The sequence below is a fragment of the Oncorhynchus mykiss genome, chromosome 4, assembly GCF_057628025.1.
Source record: "Oncorhynchus mykiss isolate SJ-2025 chromosome 4, ASM5762802v1, whole genome shotgun sequence".
In the NCBI taxonomy this organism is placed as follows: Eukaryota; Metazoa; Chordata; class Actinopteri; order Salmoniformes; family Salmonidae; genus Oncorhynchus; species Oncorhynchus mykiss.
This window is the reverse complement of record NC_143025.1, coordinates 68,517,741-68,539,052: the sequence shown is the minus strand read 5'-3', so window position 1 is coordinate 68,539,052 and position 21,312 is coordinate 68,517,741. Positions and strand designations below refer to the sequence as shown.

General features: G+C 42.6%; 1 protein-coding gene and 1 long non-coding RNA gene across 13 annotated transcripts in view; one reads left to right on the top strand and one right to left on the bottom strand.

Annotated features, from left to right (window-relative positions):
• Positions 1-1,890: 1,890 nt before the first annotated feature.
• LOC149984113 (uncharacterized) lies at positions 1,891-3,830 on the top strand. The gene is made up of 3 exons (XR_016495619.1): positions 1,891-2,045; positions 2,436-2,490; positions 3,087-3,830. It is a non-coding gene; the product is annotated as an uncharacterized LOC149984113 (long non-coding RNA).
• A 10,992-nt stretch (positions 3,831-14,822) lies between these two features.
• The window catches only part of LOC110522246 (androgen-induced gene 1 protein), a 57,956-nt gene continuing 51,466 nt past the window's right edge, over positions 14,823-21,312 (bottom strand). For 6 of the 12 annotated variants that reach the window (XR_002473275.3, XM_090233460.1, XM_090233462.1 and 3 more), the window contains 4 exons: positions 20,437-20,557; positions 19,877-19,992; positions 16,604-16,767; positions 14,823-15,605 (listed from right to left, as the gene is read on the bottom strand). Coding sequence is in view for 11 of the 12 variants with exons in the window: in XM_090233460.1 (XP_090089586.1) it covers positions 15,571-15,605; positions 16,604-16,767; positions 19,877-19,992; positions 20,437-20,557 (436 nt within the window). In the remaining variant the exon portion in view is untranslated. The remainder of the gene's footprint in view (positions 15,606-16,603; positions 16,768-19,876; positions 19,993-20,436; positions 20,558-21,312) is intronic. The other 6 variants (XM_021600478.3, XM_090233459.1, XM_090233464.1 and 3 more) reach the window with 1 other exon arrangement.

The following is a 21,312-nucleotide window of genomic DNA, read 5'->3' as shown; positions in this document are numbered from 1 at the left end:
GTGATCATGCCCCGCTTGGATGTTTTATCATTCCCTGATTAGGTTTGTGCAGAAAAACAGAAACGTTCAATCGATCATTCATCTGAACAATATTCTCAGCCCTCATATCGTTCATATGACACATTGTGGACATGCTCTCAGTTTGGAATAAATTAATTTGTTGCACTTTGTTTTTTTGCCAACGGGAGTTTTCTATATAACATTGGTGACGCTGAGCATATTTCCAAGGCAACCGTCTGTTGGGCCGTCAGAAATGTGACTCTTGCACTGAAACGTTTACTGTACACTTTTGTGGAGTTCCCAAGTCACAGACTCACAAGACTCAAAGAAGAATGCCACAGAATTACAGGTATCAGTCTAAGCAATAATTAATGTATTTAGTATGAAGCACTAAATCAGTTAATGAGCTTCCTCCAAAGATACCTTCATCAATAGGTCACCCACTGTTTTGACTGAGGGCCATCTCTTCAGCGTCTGTGAGTGGTGGTGGACCCCACCCGTTTTTCAGCCCTCAGACTTTTTCTATTGGTTATAATTGAGGTCAAATTTGAACATGTCCAGTAAGCACAAATTCAGAGACATGTATGTACAAAGGAATTTAAGTGTTACTTTCAAATACTGGCAGTGTTGGGATGGCTGAAAAACATAATTTTTTTGCTTAGAAAATGTCACTAACTACTTAAATATATTATAGGTTGAATGTTGCCACTGAATGCTGTTTAATTTGGTAGGGTAGGCTTAACAACATCACAATTTCTTGTAATGAAATGATACTTTACCTGTTTGAAGTATATTTGTATATTTCATCTTCAGTGTCTGCCAAGTAGGTTTTGTGCCTGTTGGGTTGGACATGCAATAATATTAAGCGCGCGCGGTACACACGCACACATAAAATGTTGAATAAGTGGAACACGAGATAAAACTTCTTAAAATTAATACTCACGCATTGACTTGGTCAGCAATTTTCTGCCACGCAAACTCACGTTATTTTGCTGATGCTACGGCATTTTTTTTCCCTTAAATATATGCACATATTCTGCATACGCGTTCGTTAACATTTCAAACTCCACTGGGGAGAAGTAGGAGGTTCGAGACCTTTTCTCCTGTTGCCATGATGAATCATGTTATCTGCGTTCCATTGATGATGGCTCTTTATCTCCTCATGCACAAGTTAACCAAGCTTTGATTTAACTCTTTGTTATCACCTGCTCTGTAACCGAAAACTCTGAGTTTGACAGCTCAGAGTTAGTCAACCCAGAGTTCAGGTTTAAACTCAGAGTTTGTTAAACTTTCTTTCTGATACAGGGCCCGGGTCTTGACACGTTCCTCAAGAATCAAGCAGCATCTAAAACAATTGCAAAATTCCACACCTGACTCTCAGCTGCGCGATATACTTACATACGTCACCAGTTTGGGCACCAGGAGTGTCCGTATAGCCAAAGATAGGAGCTTACTTATTCATTAATTTTCTCGAAATCTAAAGGAACAATTTAGATTCGAGCCAATGTCTTATGTAGTTGAACTTGTTATGACTCCAACCCTGTGAGAGTCACAAACTGACACGTTTTCATTTTCGTCAAAAACAACTTTATATAGAAAGAGTGCCTCTGAGTTGACGACCTGCATATGCGCAGTTCGGCGCGAGACGACCCGATAACGTGTTTCTACGTATGAGTTTTGCTAGCCGAGGTCGCCTACAAGTGTGCCCAGGGATCTTCATAATGCACTGTCTTTTGTATAGCCTCTCCCTGGCTAGGTGGCTGGCTAGCTGCTAACTGTCAAACATGCATGTGTGAAGCAGAACACTAAGCAAAGCGATAACGATTCATCGGTGTTTCTGCGATCATCTGTAAATTACTGAGTGGTCCGTCCAATATTATCTTCCCCCTCAATGCACCCAAGCGCCATGAAATTGTTCCAGGCAGCGATGGTGTTATAAGGCTGTCGCTTGAGCATTCTGGTAGTTCGTGTGTGTTTGTGGCATCTTCTAATTGATGTAGTTTCTCAGACTGTACATCTAACATGGGGATAGAGAATGTGGAAAAGTATGTCGTTTCTAGAAAATACTTTCAGCCATGTGTCTTCGACTTACAGAGATGGATGGCTAATGTCTTTGACATGCTAAATTTGACATAGGCATAGGGGCAGGACATTGCGCCGTTTGTGGTAGCTGTTTTGTTCCTCATATTTAGCGTTAACTTTTAGAGAAACAAACAAACAAAAAAAATATTTTGCGTTTTCACTATGAAGAAGTAAAACAAAAGGAACGAAACAGTGACGACTAAAGGCAGGACAGTCCCACCAGTAAATTATTACAACAACAAACTACTTGTAATGGTCTGCTAATAATAATCTCCACCTCCTTTACAGGTAAAATAAGCTTTGGATAATGGTTTGTTTAACTTTGCAATCATTGTTTTTTTGTCTTGACATAGATGCGAGTTTGGGAAACTCTGCTCTATGTGACTGGAGCCACGCATCAGGTGCCAGGTGTGCAGGAGCTCTTCGCCTGATCAGTGTCCTTGACCTCAACAAGCAGTAAACTTGAGTTTACCCATTGCGGTTTACCATAGCATTGGTGTATGCTCATCGTGAGGGTTATTACCTTGAGAATTCCTCTATAGTACATGTCTGAGTATAGGTCATTATCTGTTTTACTTTAACAGTGAGACAGATGGTGTATGGGTGTTATAATGGCAGGTTTGGTGACTGTGGATCTGTTCTAGACATAATTCTGCTGATCTACCCCACACTGGGTCATCAATAAAAGTACAGTCTATAGTGTTTACAGCATTTTGGTAGAAATGCATCCCGTGTTCAAATACATCCTCATTAATGCAGCAGCCTTGATTTGAATAGTTGAATAGGATCATTCATATACTTTATTCATATATATATATATACTCCTTAATTTTCAGTGTTTCTCATGTTTCAGAGCAGAAGAAGCAGTGTAAATGCTGAATACCTTTTTATAAACAGGAGAACCCAAATGTTAAGATCTGCTACTGTTATCTTGTAACATGTGTATCTTAAGGATTTCCACCTACAGTAGGCCTGCAACTTGGATTTTTCCCATTCTCTTTCAGCCCCCAAGCCCAAAACAAGGAAGGAGTGAGATACTGTTGCTATCCAGCAGGGGGCAATATTCGTTAAGTAATGAGGTGAGGAGCAGAGAACGAACATGAGGTAAAGGGAGTAGCTAACAAAGGGTTCTCCTGAAACAGACTTGGAACACAACCATGGGTCCTATGGATTTGTTTGTCTGACAAAGAAATCAAATGTACTTTTTCATCTTTTCACTTATTCGCTCAGCCTTTTGCATCAGCACTCATTTTTATTTTCATATTATTGACAGTGTTTTATACCCTTAGAGCATAGTTTGAATGGACAGTGGACACTATCCATGGCCTGTAAAGTGCCTTGCTGCTATAACAGCCTCTACTCTTCTGGGAAGGCTAGATGTTGGAACATTTCTGTGGGGACTTCCATTCAGACACAAGAGCATTAGTGAGTTCGCCTACTGATGTTGGGTGATTAGGCCTGGCTCGCAGTCAGCGTTCCAATTCACCCAAAGGTGTTCGATGGTGGTGAGGTCAGGGCTCTGTGCAGGCCAGTCAAGTTCCTCCACACCGATTTCGACAAACCATTTGTGTATGGATCTCGCTTTGTGCACAGGGTCATTGTTATGCTGTTAACAGGACAGGGCCTTCCTCAAACTGTTACCACAAAGTTGGAAACACAGAATCGTCTAGAATGTCATTGTATGCTGTAGCGTTTCCCTCCACTGGAACTAGGGCCTAGCCCCAGACCATTATTCCTCCTCCACCAAACTTTATAGTTGGCACTATGCATTGGGGCACGAGGTGTTCACCTGGCATTCGCCAAACCCAGATTCATCCCTATATGCTGTATTATCATTGTTGGTGATCAGGCCTGCCACTGTTGTGTCATTGGCAAAGGTAATGATGGTGTTGTGCGTGGCCGTGCAGTCATGAGTGAACAGGGAGTACAGGAGGGGACTAAGCACACACCTCTGAGGGGCCCACGTGTTGAGGATCAGGGTGGCGGATGTGTTGTTACCTACCCTTACCACCTGGGGATGGCCCGTCAGGAAGTCCAGCTTTTAAAAAAAAAAAAATATATATATATATATATACAGTGCCTTGCGAAAGTATTCGGCCCCCTTGAACTTTGCGACCTTTTGCCACATTTCAGGCTTCAAACATAAAGATATAAAACTGTATTTTTTTGTGAAGAATCAACAACAAGTGGGACACAATCATGAAGTGGAACGACATTTATTGGATATTTCAAACTTTTTTAACAAATCAAAAACTGAAAAATTGGGCGTGCAAAATTATTCAGCCCCTTTACTTTCAGTGCAGCAAACTCTCTCCAGAAGTTCAGTGAGGATCTCTGAATGATCCAATGTTGACCTAAATGACTAATGATGATAAATACAATCCACCTGTGTGTAATCAAGTCTCCGTATAAATGCACCTGCACTGTGATAGTCTCAGAGGTCCGTTAAAAGCGCAGAGAGCATCATGAAGAACAAGGAACACACCAGGCAGGTCCGAGATACTGTTGTGAAGAAGTTTAAAGCCGGATTTGGATACAAAAAGATTTCCCAAGCTTTAAACATCCCAAGGAGCACTGTGCAAGCGATAATATTGAAATGGAAGGAGTATCAGACCACTGCAAATCTACCAAGACCTGGCCGTCCCTCTAAACTTTCAGCTCATACAAGGAGAAGACTGATCAGAGATGCAGCCAAGAGGCCCATGATCACTCTGGATGAACTGCAGAGATCTACAGCTGAGGTGGGAGACTGTCCATAGGACAACAATCAGTCGTATATTGCACAAATCTGGCCTTTATGGAAGAGTGGCAAGAAGAAAGCCATTTCTTAAAGATATCCATAAAAAGTGTAGTTTAAAGTTTGCCACAAGCCACCTGGGAGACACACCAAACATGTGGAAGAAGGTGCTCTGGTCAGATGAAACCAAAATTGAACTTTTTGGCAACAATGCAAAATGTTATGTTTGGCGTAAAAGCAACACAGCTGAACACACCATCCCCACTGTCAAACATGGTGGTGGCAGCATCATGGTTTGGGCCTGCTTTTCTTCAGCAGGGACAGGGAAGATGGTTAAAATTGATGGGAAGATGGATGGAGCCAAATACAGGACCATTCTGGAAGAAAACCCGATGGAGTCTGCAAAAGACCTGAGACTGGGACGGAGATTTGTCTTCCAACAAGACAATGATCCAAAACATAAAGCAAAATCTACAATGGAATGGTTTAAAAATAAACATATCCAGGTGTTAGAATGGCCAAGTCAAAGTCTAGACCTGAATCCAATCGAGAATCTGTGGAAAGAACTGAAAACTGTTTCACAAATGCTCTCCATCCAACCTCACTGAGCTCGAGCTGTTTTGCAAGGAGGAATGGGAAAAAATTTCAGTCTCTCGATGTGCAAAACTGATAGAGACACACCCCAAGCGACTTACAGCTGTAATCGCAGCAAAAGGTGGCGCTACAAAGTATTAACTTAAGGGGGCTGAATAATTTTGCACGCCCAATTTTTCAGTTTTTGATTTGTTAAAAAAGTTTGAAATATCCAATAAATGTCGTTCCACTTCATGATTGTGTCCCACTTGTTGTTGATTCTTCACAAAAAAATACAGTTTTATATCTTTGTTTGAAGCCTGAAATGTGGCAAAAGGTTGCAAAGTTCAAGGAGGCCGAATACTTTCGCAAGGCACTGTATATATATATAAATATACTCTGATTTTATTGTAGGAACACAAAGAAAGTACAAATAATGTAAAATAAAAGAACAACAAAAAAGATCTGTCAGTTACAGTGCACGTCATATCTTCATCATCATATTAGTTACATTGACATCTTTGAATTAGACCTTTTTCAAGTATGAAACCCATTTTTCCCAATATTGACCTCTCTCCTGTTGAGTTCTTAAAGCAAAGGTAATTTGCTCCATGTGGTATATTTATTTTACAATATCTATCCATTGTGTCACTGTGGGAGGGTCTTTTTGTAGAAATTTCCTAGTGAAAGCCTTTTTACTGGCTGCCAGTAGGACCTTCAAGAGGTACTTTTCTCTATTGTGTAAGTCATCAGGTATTTCAGCCAAGTACAAAGAAATTAATGTTTGTTCTATGTCAAATCCCATTATTTTTCCAATGTTCGATCTTATTTCTCCCCAGTAAGTTTTGATTGCGGAGCAGGACCAGAAGATATGAGTGATCCACCCTTGATAGCCCACATTCTCTCCAACAAGGGTGTAGGGAGCCAGTCTGTTTTGATTTCAGTTTAGGTGTTATGAAGAAACGTATAACATTCTTCCAACAGAATTCTCTACATGACCTGGAGTTGGTGGAGCTATGTTGAGTCTCTAATATGTTCAACCATGTTTCATCAGTTATTTCAATGTTAAGTTCCTCCCATTTCTTTTTAATATAGTTTGTAGAATGTTTCTTTGGTGATTGAATACCCAAGTAGAGATTTGTAAATGTTTTTTTGTTACTCCCCAAGTTGTATGCGTTAGTGAATACTTGGATTAATTTGAGGTGCTCGAGGGTCAGTCACTTTTATCTCCCTTAAGAAATAGTGTCGGACTTGTAGGTATCTGTAAAAATCTTGTTTATCCAAGCCACGTTCTTTACTTTGGTCCTGGAAGTTATCTAGGTCCCCATTCCTTATAATTGTACTGAATGACGTGATGCCGTTCTGCGTCCATTGTTTAAATCTGCTGTCCGGGATGAAGCTGAGGTTGTATGCGGGCCAACTCAGCAGTTTGATCTCTCTGTCTAAATTATTTTGCTTAACTACCCTAAATCATGTCTTCAGAGAGAAATGTATCCACTGATTTTGTATATTGTATATTTCTATTACCATGTCCTTATTACCCATACAGTCAGTTTTGGGAATATCTGTCAAAGTAGTTTCTATGTCTTTCCATTTGGATTCATATTCTGAATTGCACCAACACACCAGAGGTCTCAATTGGGCTGACACATAATAATCTTGTAGGTTTGGTAAGGCCATACCCCCACTGTTTTTTGGTAATTGTAATGTTGTATATCTAATTCTTGGTCTCTTACTGTTCCAGATAAACCTTGATATCCGTTCATCCCATTCCCTAAACTGTTTAGGTGGGATTTGTATGGGCAGTGATTGGAACAAATACAGTAACCTTGGCAGGATGTTTATTTTGATTGTTTCAATTCTACTACTAAGATCTAAGGGAAGTGAATTCCACCTATAGGTCATCATATATGTTCTTGGTGATGTTATCGTAATTCATGCAATAAAGTTTGGGTGTATCTTTGGTAGATATGCTCCAATATATTTAATGGATGAAGAGGTCCAGTGGAAGTTATACCTGCTCTTCCTGTGGGGTATAATTATATACTAGGATTTGGGTCTTGTGTACATTAAGCACATACCCTGAATATGTTCCAAATGTTTGTAAAACATCCATCAGTCTAGGTCCACTTGAGCCTGGGTCTTCAAGGAATAACAGAACATCATCAGCATACATGCATATCTTGTGTTCACTGCCTCTTATTGTTATTCCCTCTAAGGTTGGGTCATGTCTTATTGCCTGTGCTAATGGTTCGAGGTACAAGGAGAAGAGCGTGCGTGAAAGATTACAGCCTTGTCTTGCCCCTCGCTCTAATTTGATCGTTCGTGTCAAATGTCCATTTATCTTTATTCTAGCGGTCGGACATGAATACAGTGTTTTGATGCACTGTATCACTTCTTTGTTGAAACCAAATCTTTCCATAACTTGGAATAGGTAATCCCATCCCACTGAATCAAATGCCTTTTCTGCATCTAGGCTGATTAATATTGCACTTGTCTTATTCTGAGTAATGTGGTCCATGACATGTAGTGTTCTCCTTATATTGTCTTGTCTGCCTATTTTGTATGAAACCAGTTTGATCTCCGTCAATACATTCTGGGATTATGTTCTCCGTTCTGTTGGCTATTATTGATGCATATAGTTTATAATCTGTGTTAAGAATTGCGATAGGTCTATATGAACTGCATTCTTATCTTTACCCTCTTTTGGGATTACAGATATGATGGCCTCCCTCCATGACGGTGGGAGACCCCCCTCCCTCAGAGTCCAGTTAATACAGGCCTTAAGTAGTGTTAGTTGTTCTCTGAAGGTCTTGAACCATTCTGAAGGGAAGCCATCAGTGCCTGGAGACTTGTTGACTTTTTGTTGAGATGTTGCTTTATTCATTTCTTCAGTAGTTATTTCTAGTCTATCATTTTGCTCTGTCCCAAATGAGGGGAGATCAATTGAGTTCAAAAAATGCTCTATTGTCTGTGCATCTGCCTTCTCTGGTTGCTTGTACAGATTTGTGTAATATGATACAAATGCATTCTGTATTTCATCTAATTTGCATGTGATCTTCATTGTTTTGGGGTCTTTTATTTTGAAAATGATATTCTGTGCTTGTTGTTTCCTGAGTCTCCATGCTAGTAATTTGGTTGCCTTTGAGCCTGCTTCATAATATCGTTGTTTCAGGAACCTAAGCTTTTTCTCTACTTCTTCTCTATAAATCTGGTCAATTTCCTGTTTTACCTTTTGAATCTCTTGTAATATAAGAGGGACTTTGTATTGACTATGAGATCGTTTTAAGTTTCTTAGGGTTTCCTGTAATTTCAGCAGTTTCTGTGCTTTAATCTTTTTCTTGAGAGATGTGACTATGATCTTTCCTCTAATAACTGCCTTAGCTGCATCCCACAATGTAGCAGGAGATACTTCCCCGCTATCATTATTCTCCAGATACAGTGCCTTGCGAAAGTATTTGGCCCCCTTGAACTTTGCGACCTTTTGCCACATTTCAGGCTTCAAACATAAAGATATAAAACTATATTTTTTGTGAAGAATCAACAACAAGTGGGACACAATCATGAAGTGGAACGACATTTATTGGATATTTCAAACTTCTTTAACAAATCAAAAACTGAAAAATTGGGCGTGCAAAATTATTCAGCCCCTTTACTTTCAGTGCAGCAAACTCTCTCCAGAAGTTCAGTGAGGATCTCTGAATGATCCAATGTTGACCTAAATGACTAATGATGATAAATACAATCCACCTGTGTGTAATCAAGTTTCCGTATAAATGCACCTGCACTGTGATAGTCTCAGAGGTCCGTCAAAAGCGCAGAGAGCATCATGAAGAACAAGGAACACACCAGGCAGGTCCGAGATACTGTTGTGAAGAAGTTTAAAGCCGGATTTGGATACAAAAAGATTTCCCAAGCTTTAAACATCCCAAGGAGCACTGTGTCCCACTTGTTGTTGATTCTTCACAAAAAAAGACAGTTTTATATCTTTATGTTTGAAGCCTGAAATGTGGCAAGGGGGGCCGAATACTTTCGCAAGGCACTGTAATGTTCAATTCTGTCTTTATTGATTCATTGAATGCTGGATCATTCAGCATGTTTGTATTAAGTCTACATATAGTATTTATTGGTTTGCTATCAAGGTGTAGAGTAAGGTAAACTCCATTATGATCTGATAAGTCGCTCTGCCCGATCCTACAATCCTTAAGCCTGTGTCTATCTGCCCTGTACATAAAAAAGTAGTCTAACCTTGAGTATTCAGTGTGGCGGGCTGAGTAAAAAGTATATTCCTTATCGGTCTTGTGGGTGTCAACGCCACACATCGAGCAGTCCTAGATCCTGCAGTATCCTATTGATCTTTTTAGCAACTAGACTCATTTTCCTATTTTGATTTGTGCTGTCCAAGTTTGAGTTTAGAACTGTGTTAAAATCTCCTCCACAGATAAGAGTGCCAGAGGTTTCTGTGGCAATTAAACCAAACACCTTCCTGTAGAAGACCATGTCACTCCCCGGGGGCACGTATACATTAAATAATGTAACTTCCTTGTTATCCAGTTTATATTTAACAAGTATAAATCTACCCTCCTTGTCTTTTATTTCTGACATAAACTCAAAATTAACTGAATTTGGGATCAAGATTGCAACTCCCCTTCTACCCATTTTGTAAGAAGAAAAAAAAAGTATTCCTATATCCAATTTTCTTTAGTTTCTCGTGTTCAGGTGTGGATAAGTGAGATTCCTGACAGAATAGTATGTCAACTATCCCGTTTCATCTTTGCTATTACCTTACTTCTCTTGATGTCACTCCCTAGTCTGTTTACATTGAGACTTATGACCTTAAATTACCGATGGTGCATCAATATAAATAAAAAAGACCTGTGCACCATATCTGCCTGCTTATCATGAGCCTAAAAATGAATGAAAAATCAAGAACGATAATAAAGTAAACCAAAGTGGGGAAATACTTTGGTATTTGGACTCCCATGTCAGAGGACTGTCTCTTGCCTCTGGGGTTTGAGGGGATGAGCCTGTCCGCAGGATGGGCCCCTCGCTCAGATATGAAAATGCGTGACGTAGTCACAAACAAGACCTGGTGGATCCGAAAATAATAAGGGCGCCTATTTCGTCGCTTATACACATCGGTTAATTACAAGTGAAACTATATCGGTCATGCTTGCATATCATGAATCCTCCCCCTGATATGCCCTTCTGTCGCCCCGTCAATGTGTCATTAATCCTTAGTTAATATATATGTTATTAATGTGACACTACTTAGTGTGTTCATAAAGAGTACATGCCCTTTGGCTACTCACCTTTGTTCAGCATTAGGGTTAAATAGGGGAGATATTTTACCTATTGCAATGTCAACCATAACAACCCAGTCTTAACAGCTCGCGGTAACTATTAATTCTGTTAAATCTGATTCAGTCTCTTCCATCTTCCCGTTGGAAATGCCTGAGTCTCTCTCGGATGTAAACGTCCTCTTGCCGAGATGGTTTCCCTCTTTCTCCATGACCCTGCTTGTCGACAACGATCCATGGGAGAGCCTGCTCGAGTCTTTCCACTGGTGATGTCACCTTTCTCCTGGCGGTATACTCCACTGGGAAGCCCCTTGTCTTCAGGTCCTCAGCCGCCTCGTCTGCATGCTCGTATGTAACCGGGCCGTTTTCCAGAAATACCCGCATTTTTGCCGGGAATGGTGTTTGGAAGCGAATACTCTTCTCTTTAAGTGCTTTCTTAATGGGGGTGTATTCTTTCCTTCTTTTCAGTATCTCTCCCGCGTAGTCATGATCAAAGAACACTCGTTGGCCTTGGAAGTCAACAGGCTTTTTCCAGGTTGCATGTAAGACTTTCTCTTTGACTGAGAATTTTAGGAACCGTAGTACTATGGATCTTGGTGGGGCGCCGCTGGGGGTTTTGAGGCCAGAGCTCGGTGTGCTCTCTCGAATCCCAGGTCAGGGTCGTCTTCAAGTATGTCCTTGAATAGACCCTCCACGAATTGGGCATAGTATTTTTCTGCGCCCTCTACTACTTTATAAAGTCTAATGTTGTTTCGACGTGAGAAACCTTCGAGTTCTGTCACTTTTGCCTGTAGTACCTGTTGGCTTTTCAGTGACTGTTCAACTTTTTTCATGACTGCAAAGTTCCATGTGTCCGTTTCCCCAATGCGCTGTTCTGAGTCCCCCATTCTTGTAGATATGCTGTGAAGTTCTAATTTGTTTTCTTCATGTTTCTAGTTAATGTCCTTCTTGAACTCATTTAGTTATTTTCTTACATCTTCTCGAAGTTCCTCTCGTAAGCCTGTGAGTGCCTCGCCCAATTCCTCCTTCATCACCTCACGAAACTAGGGTTATTTTGCTGCTGCTATCTTATTTGCGCTAGCGTTAGCCATCTCGGGTTCATCGACGATTATATCTTCTTCTGTCTTGTTATGGGTAGCTCCGCTACCTTTTCCTATTTTTCCATTTTGTGTAAGTTATTATAATGCTCAGAGTAAATACTTGAATTTAGGTGGGGAAATACCCAACTGATGTGCAGTACGAAAAAACAGGCAGCCATTTCCTAAGTTGCGTCACCGGAAGCACCCAGCCACGCCGCTTAGTGATGAGCTTTGAGGGCACTATGGTGTTGAATCCTGAGCTGTAGTCAAGGAATAGCATTCTCACATAGGTGTTCCTTTTGTCCAGGTGTGGAGTGCAATAGAGGGTGCATCGTCTGTGGATCTGTTTGGGCGGTATGCACATTGGAGTGGGTCTAGCGTTTCTGGGATAATGGTGTTGATGTGAGCCATTACCAGCCTTTCGAAGCACTTCATGGCTACAGACGTGAGTGCTACGGGTTGGTAGTCATTTAGGCAGGTTACCTTAGTGTCCTTGGGCACAGGGACTATGGTGGTCTGTTTGAAACATGTTGGTATTACACTCAGACACGGAGAGGTTGAAAATGTAAATGAAGACACTTGGCAGTTGGTCAGCGCATGCTTGGAGTACACGTCCTGGTAATCCGTCTGGCCCTGCAGTCTTGTGAATGTTCACCTGTTTAAAGGTCTTACTCACATCGGCTGCGGAGAGCGTAATCACACAGTCGTCCGGAACAGCTGATGCTCTCATGCATGTTTCAGTGTTACTTGCCTCGAAGCGAGCATAGAAGTAATTTAGCTCATCTGGTAGGCTTGTGTCCCTGGGCAGTTCTCGGCTGTGCTTCCCTTTGCAGTCTGCTAGTTTGCAAGCCCTGCCACATCCGTCGAGCTTCGGAGCCAGTGTAGTACGATTCGATCTTAGTCCTGTATTGACGCTTTGCCAGTTTGATGGTTTGTCGGAGGGCATAGCGGGATTTCTTATAAGCTTCCGGGTTAGAGTCCCGCTCCTTGTAAGCAGAAGCTCTACCCTTTAGCTCAGTGCGGATGTTGCCTGTAATCCATGGCTTCTGGTTTGGGTATGTACGTACAGTCACTGTAGGGACGATGTCATCAATGCACTTATTGATGAAGCCAGTGACTGATGTGGTGTACTCCTCAATGCTTTTGGATATATCCCGGAATATATTCCAGTCTGTACTAGCAAAACAGTCCTGTAGCTTAGCATCTGCTTCATATGACCACTTTTTTTATTGACAGAGTCACTGTGTATGAATTTGAGAGTGCTTTCTTTTCTCCAGCTCCATCCCTCAGGTTTTTAGATAATTTATCTTTGAGAGTTTTTTCTACAAACAGTGATTAGGCCCTTACATGCTGTCATGTTATTGATCTTAATCACGTAATAATAACCTCTCTCCAGTTCCCTCTGGTTTTGTGTGTTATGGTTCATTCCTACATAAAGGTTTTAAATGTTTGATGCTTGCAGTAGTGGCGTGTTAGATGAGAGATGTCATGCCCTTCGCTACATTCTGACCATACAACCCCCCCCTGAAGGTCACTCATGTAGAGCTCTGCTGCTATGGCCAAAGAACCACTCAGGATCCCTGCCTAAGACTGGCTCAGTACACATGCTCAGCCGCCTGCCCCCACACATCCGGCAGAGAAACACAAACACAAACACACACACACACACACACACACACACACACCTTGCCAAAGGATCTGTACTCCATATTTTCTGTGCTTGGAGGGTGCAGGGGTTGAGTGCCACCACAGTGAGTACTTGGAGCCACTATGCAGGGCTATATTTGGGCCTCCATCTTGTGCCCGCTGAATGAGCTGCTTGGTGTCACTCTATGATTTTCCACCCACTGGGGCCTGGAGAACAGAAAGGCTGCATTTAAACTGCTTTTACTTCCACTAATGTCAGTACGCGTTGAGCGGTGATGTTATTTGTGCTCAGACTCTGGCATTTCCGCCTGCAAGTTTGTAGTTATCATACTTTTGATTGGCTGTGACTAAGCCTTGCAATGTTGCTCAAGCATCTCCTGCTTACCAAACACCGTTTACTTCCCAATTACTATGCTAATGTATGCCAGCAAAAAATCCTTCAAAATGCATTCAATTTGTCACCTCCACATGGGGGACCGGCAGTGTTAATGAGAAGACTATGAAGTGTCGTTCTCTCGTTATCAAGCTGACAGAGAGCCTGCGACGGTGCACACACTCCACCATGACAAAAATGTATACAAACAACTTACCCGGCAAAGATGTCATTATCTATCAGGATGAAAAACCACAGTTGTCAAGAGCACCTATTTCTGTTTCACTACAAACGACTGTGTTTGCAGAGGAATGGATGAGAAGGGTTTAATTTTTCCATATAATTGAGCTGACGGCTACTATTACGGGAGCTGGCTGGTTGCAAACTTTTAGAGGTTTTGTTTTCTAAGAAGTGGGGATAGCTAGAGAGGAGATGCAGTATAGTACACGGTTGTGTTTTGCAGTTTTGGCTCTACGTTTAAAACATTTTATAGGGTTGTAATACAATGACAGCCTGTTTAAAAATGATAAATAGCAGCTGAGATCATATCACTGTCAAAACAAACTTACAGCCACTCATAAAGAATTTATCCCATTTATCTATTATGCTACTGTGGTATACTTTCATTTATAGGCTAACATATTATTTCATGAGACCTTCTGAGGTCTGTCTCCCAGAGTTACTAGCGCCTTGGAATAGCTGTGATGTGAATGAAAAGGCATATTATGGGTACATTTCTTTTGTATTGAGCTTCTGGTTATTTAGTCTGTCGAGCTAACCCATTTTCTTATGGGCTGGAATGTGTGTTTCTCGTTAAGAGCTTGTCCAGCACTGCACAAAGGAATTGTTATGTTAGGGCAGAGTCTGTGTCTAAAGAAGACAGACAGAAATGCCAGAGAAAATATAGGCCAAACATTAAATCACAAGTGTGGTGATTTTTTCTTTTTAATTGAAGAGAAGAGCTGTAGTGAGACTCTGACTGACACACACACACACACACACACACACACACACACACACGACACATCTGACTCGCTCTAAATAACTTAACACCTTTTTATTGAAAGACCATACACACACTTCAAGAGTCAAACGCTGTCATCCTTTTTTTACAAAAACATAAAAACAAGAAAGGGGTACTTTTGATGTTATTTTCTGGCTGTCCTAGAAAATAACATTCTATGGTACAGCTGTTAGACACTACACAACCAGGAAAAGGCTGTCATTCATGCCACTCTGTAGGAGAGATGCCCTCGCTAGAAAGCTCTCCAGTGAAAAGGGAGAAAAAGAAGAGAAAGCTAATCCTGATACATGGCTTTTGCTAACTCTGCCGGAGTGCCTAAGCATCTTAAGATTAATATCACACCCATAGCAATAAGTTCATTCCATTTAATGCAGTATACTCGGTGTTCAGATAATACTTGAGTCATAGAGATGGATAAACAGGATGATTAAATAGTAAATACTAATACGTGAGTAAATGTAATGTCATCGCAATACCTCCTAGTCCATAGCAAAGTGGTGAATTCATATCCCACCTTGTCATTGACGGGAAACAGGCATCTCAGGTCTTAGCTACAGTCCAACAACTTCAAGAGGAGGACTCAGCACTTTAAAAGCCCAAAAGGTTATTTTCAAAAGAGAAAAAAATCTGATCATATTCTCACATATTTTTAAAATAATTGATTTACATAGAGGTTGTTATTATGCTGTTCGGGTTGGGATTGGGCCTGTCTTTGCAGCGACCCACAACGCAGTGTTCCTACTCCGCAATGGCCTTCAGTCAGCTTTAGCCTTGTCTGTGTCTATAACACCTGGAAGACAGATATGAATATCAATGCAAGGTTTTCTCTTGTTAATCATGCATAACTTGAATCAGTGGTGTTGAGGGGGAATATGAAGTTGTGTAAGACAAAGAACAGGAATACTAAAGAGTTTGTACGTTTTCAGAGACCATCATTTCTAATACGACTCTGTAGTCACTCCATCCAAAATGAAATGCCAAATTGAACATTCATAGCAGACCAATTGGCCTCATATACTGTAGCTATCATTAAATGTCCCATTTGGGTATATTGAGGTTATGTTGGAGCGGTGAGATGGGAATATGAGCTCTGAGGGAAGGAGCTGTGGGAGAGAGAAATGAATTAAATCACAGCAGGACTAGACCAGGGAGAGGAGGGAGGGGATTGGAAAGAAAGGAGGGAGAAAGAGGAAGAAGGGACTGACAAACAAAAGGGAGAGAGGAGAGAACGGGCGGAGGAGAAGGAACGAAAGGAGAAGAGGAAACGGGAGGGGTGAAGATGAATTAGAAAGGAAAGAGAGATGTGGGAGGAGTGAGCAGATTGTAGGACGTGGAAGGGTGTGAGAGGAAAGAGAAGGGTAGTGTTGATTTGTGGGTCAGTGTTAAACAGGTGGGAGGAGGAGGGATGGAGGGATTTGTCTGCTAGCTGCAGTCAGTCTGCTTTTCGACTCTTCTCTCCTATCCCATCTGTAGCGCTGCAGATAGCTCTCCTCCCACGGACCTCCCAACCCGCACTTTAAATGCAAATAGGTACAGGAATGTGTGTGTGTGTGTGTAAGCTCAACGGTGTACTTGTGTTTGCGTGTGTGTGTGTTAGTGTGTGTACACATTTTTGAACTCGTTTGCACTCGTAGGTGAGTGCTGGTGTGTGATTGAGAGCACCACTCGAGGCTCTGAAACCACAAGGATTCATGCTAGTAGAGGCCCTTAGCATGCTATCCCGCTCCACACTGTGGAACACACACACACACACAGAAGGAGCAGCTGCCAGACGTGCTGAGGGCTTACATTTGGAGCCGTCCCAGATGTAGCTGTTGAGGACCTCTCCCAGGACGTAGTAGATGTTAATCAGGACAGTGAGGCAGGAGAAGAAGGCCACCTTCGCCAGGGGACTGATCTGCTCCAACAGGGGGTAGACCCACACGCCGGTCACATGATGCACCCAGCACATCCTGACAGAGGGAGGGAGGTAAGGGGTGAGATGATAGAGGGATATATAAGGAAAGAGAGTAGAGAGTTTGTTTATATTATAAACCGGGTGGTTTGAGACTTGAATGCTGGTTGTGTTGAAAGCCGTGGTATATCAGACAGTATACCACGGGTATGACCAAAAATGGCTTGTTTAGTGTTCTAATTATGTTGGTAACCAGTTTATAATAGCAATAAGGCACCTTAGGGGTTTGTGGGATATGGCCAATATACCACGGCTAATGGCTGTATCCAGGCACTCCGTGTTGCGTTGTGCATAAGAACCGCCCTTAGCCACACCTTTATGCTCAATTATACCCACTTGTCTGTATTTGTATTTACTATGGATCCCCATTAGCTGCTGTCGTCTTGGGGTCCAGCAAAATGAAGGCAGTTATACAATTTTAAAAACATTATAATACATTCACAGATTTCACAACACACTGTGTGCCCTCAGGCCCCTACTCCACCACTGCCGCATATCTACACTACAAAATCCATGTGTATAGTGTGTATGTTATCGTGTGTATGCAATAGAGGCTCAAAGATGGCCAAAGTGGGGATCCTTTGTAGCTGTAGTACACCCACTCTCCGTGTCCCTTTGTCTGTCTGCCTACTATAGTATCCAGCCACTTCCTTTTCATAAAGTTAGGAGTCTGGTCATTTGAGTGTGAGACAGACAGCTGTCTTACTGTAGGAATCCAGAGACTCATTTTTTTTATAGTGAGATGATTCTAAAAACATACCGGCCCTAAATTATGCTGAACCACTGAAATGAATGTAACATACACTGAGTATACAAAACATTAAGGACATCTGCTCTTTCCATGACAGACTGACAAGGTGAATCCAGGTGGTCGTGGTGCAACTCAATATTAGGAAGGTGTTCCTAATGTTTGGTATACTCATTGTACACTTTTGAACATAAAGTGCTACTGATACATAACAGTAGCAGAGGACATTGGAAGTACCATCTGTGGAGAGAGAGAGAGAGACTGCCAGCCAGGGGATGTCTCAGGGAGAGAGTGTAATATTTACTGTACATTTTTTGTTTTTCACTTTTGTTTATTATCTATTTCACTTTGAATAAAGTCACTTAAATTGACATTTAATTGAGAGAGCAAGAGAGAGAGAGATTGCCATGGGAGGTCTCGGGGAGAGAGAGAGAGACTGCCAGGGGAGATCTCGGGGAGAGAGAGAGAGAGACTGCCAGGGGAGATCTCAGGGAGGGAGGGAGGGAGAGAGGGAGTCTGACTGACTGACTTCCAGGGGAGATCTCAGGGAGAGAGAGAGACTTCCAGGGGAGATATCAGGGAGAGAGAGTCACTGCCACGGGAGGTCTCAGGGAGAGCGAAAGAGTGTAATGTTTACTGTATATTTTTTGTTAATTTCACTTTTGTTTATTATCTATTTCACTTGCAATAAAGCTACTTAAATCAACATTTAATTGAGAGAGAGAGAGAGGGAGAGAAACTGCCAGGGGAGGTCTCAGAGAGAGAGCATACAGTACTGGACAAGGGCACATTAGTGACAGGTGACAGTAGTGTGTCAGCTGGTCCACTCACAGCCTCTCCTTAGCTCACTGATTCCAAAGCTATCACTCAGGGTGAGACTGGACTGGCCCTTACCCTGGCCCTAGGCTGCTCCACAATACAGGTGATCTCACTAATATCAAGTGATTAGACTACTTTAGACCACATGGAGAAGCTGTGAGTATGGTAAATTATGTAAATGCTTCAATTAGCTGAATTCAACAATTGGGCAATTAATTGAATGGGAATATTAGGTCTTCCGTTTGCACATGTGGGGGCAAACAAGGTTGTTCATCTAACAGTTACATCCGTTGTTACATCCGTTGACCTCTCCCCTCATTTATGATGTACTGTATGCTTCTTTCGTAAGCCACAATATATATATTTTTCCGACTGACTCCATGGATTCAGGGGAAAATCCTAATGTTCCTTTTAGTAACATAGCATTTCCTCAGTTTCCTGATTTTAGAAAATCCTAATTATTGAGCCTACTGTACCTGTGTCTGTATTATTGATGGTGTCTGACAGACTAACAAAACAGTACACAGATCAGATCGTCTGCCACTGAAGCATAACTCGTCCTACTTTAGGCTTGACATCATTCTCTATCTCTCTTTCACTCCCTCCTCCTCTCTCTCCCTCCTCCTCTCTCTCCCTCCCCCTCTCTCTCTCTCTGTAACTCCATAGCTGGGTAATCCCCGTGTAAGGCAGACTATGGATTTACCCAGCTCCAGCACTTTCCCTCTCCTGCTGAGGGAAGCGAGACAGATTCTCTGACCCTGTGAGACGTGTGGGGATATAATCCTCTTCATTTTAGCCAGGGATTAATACAGAGAGAGGTGGGGGCCCTGACACTTCTAGTGGTACTCCTACATTTCAGGTGATTCTGGAAACCCTTTCTCCATGCTGTCGGCCCTGGTTAGCTGCAGTAGAGGGCTCCTCCAGCTCCCAGCCTCTCCTGTTCTCCCCTCTTCCGTGAGCATTAAATCTGCCGTGCCGTGTCAGGATTAGGGTCTGGTTCTCTGGTTCAGTAGAATGTTTTGTCACAAGGCAGGCCTCTCTCCCAGACCAGAGACAGTCTCTCTCTCTCTCTCTCTCTCTCTCTCTCTCTCTCTCTCTCTCTCTCTCTCTCGCTTTCTCTCTCTCGCTTTCTCTCTTTCCTGACTGATAGAGGAAGGTTAGAGGCTGTTTTATCTGCAGGAGATTTGCGAGAGACTGTGTGTCATCATGCTGGGAGAGGGCCATCCATCATGAGGGTGTGGAGGGACAGAGCCATGAGAAACAGGTGTTGAAGTGGAGCTAGCTGCCAGAGCCATGGGCCTGGAGAGGAGAGGTAGCCAGCTAGCCTGATAACATGCTCACTGGGGAGGGGCGGGCCTGCTGGTCTTCACTATGCAGTGTTTATAAAGTGATGTTTCTCTGTTCTGTACAGTATGTTCTTGTATTTTAAAACCAAAGTTAAGTGGAAACGGACAATAACATCTTATGGTCTCTTATCAATTAGCAACAACAACAAAAAAGAGTCCAGCCTACCATTGTGGGAAGAAAAGGGGGCTCTTACCATAGAACATATCCCACAGCGAAGCTGCACACAGCTATCAGTCCACAAGGCCTGCTGGGATACTGGTGGTGCGTGGTCCTCATCTCAATGATGATGAAGGGGAGGACGGTGGTGTGCTGGAGCAGAGAACACAGAGGGAAAGAACTCTCGTTAGCCACGTACAGACAGCTAGCTACTATAAGCGACACGCCGCCTGTCTCACCTCAGGCTCAGTGACAACGATAGAGACATGACACATTAGTAACACACAGAATGGCTTTGAGAGAGAGAGAGAGAGAGACAGAGAGTGATGTTATGATGAGGTACTCAGGCAGACATACTGTAGATGGGCTCATGTAAACAGTGGGAGTCTAGAAGCTCTGTCAGTCTGGGACACGGAGTGCAGGGTCATAAGAGGGTAATGAAGTTTTTTTCTAGAGCCATGTGTGGGAGACATTAAACAGATGACGTGCTCTGCTCTCCAGAGTGAGTGTCTTATGATTAAAATCCCCACTGCTCCCCTCTTGTGTTCTCTCGCTGACACACCTCACTTTTGTCAAGAGTTCAGTAATCTTGCTTACTTTGGCTCGCGATGTGGCACCTGTTTTCCGACGTGCTGAAAGGATCCAATCTTTTTTTAGAGTCTGCCTGCGTCTCCAGCGTGGCACAGATGTGTTTGCAGAGGAGTGGGGGCCCCGGGGCCTACAGCAGACAACATGAACTATTAACACCCTTTAATATTTACTGTGCGGGTCGTGCTGCTATTTCTCACCATGTTATTTCACCTAGCTGAACCAGCAGACCACTTGGGCCCGGTAGAACCCACCCTGTCCCGCCTACCACACACAGAGCAGCGGAACGCGACAGCGCCCTGACGAACGGCTCAAATTAATCAACGTGCTCACGACTCACCTGCTGTTCTTATAGACCACCTGCGCTCTGTCAGGAATAGAACCGTTACCTTACACCCCTGTGTGTGTCCGCGTCCGTGTCTAGGTGTCTGCGCACAGCTGAGTAGAAATAGGAGTGCTGGGTTTGAAAGCACATCGTAACAGGATCAGGCTCGGTAACAGGCTAATATCTACAGGGCAGTATACTAAAGTTAACCTTGTTTCTAGTCTGTTTCTGCTTCAGCCAATTATTCAATCATTGCCGTACCAAATAAGTTGGTATCAAGCAGAAACAGACTGAAAACCACACTGGCATTGACAAAGGCACAGGTTGGGTGGCCGTGAAGGAAATGTTCTATGTGACTAATTGCAAATGGCAGCTAATGACAGTCTCTCTAGAGCTGTGGTAACCATCTGGTGGAGATGTGGAGGGTCACAGTGCGGAGACCTCCCTCTTGCGCTAATTGAAATATGAATCAGCTCCCTGAACATACACTTCCACTGAGTGGGCTAGAAGTGGCCTGGGTTCATAATACAGTATTACCATGTGGTTCATCCAAAAATGAA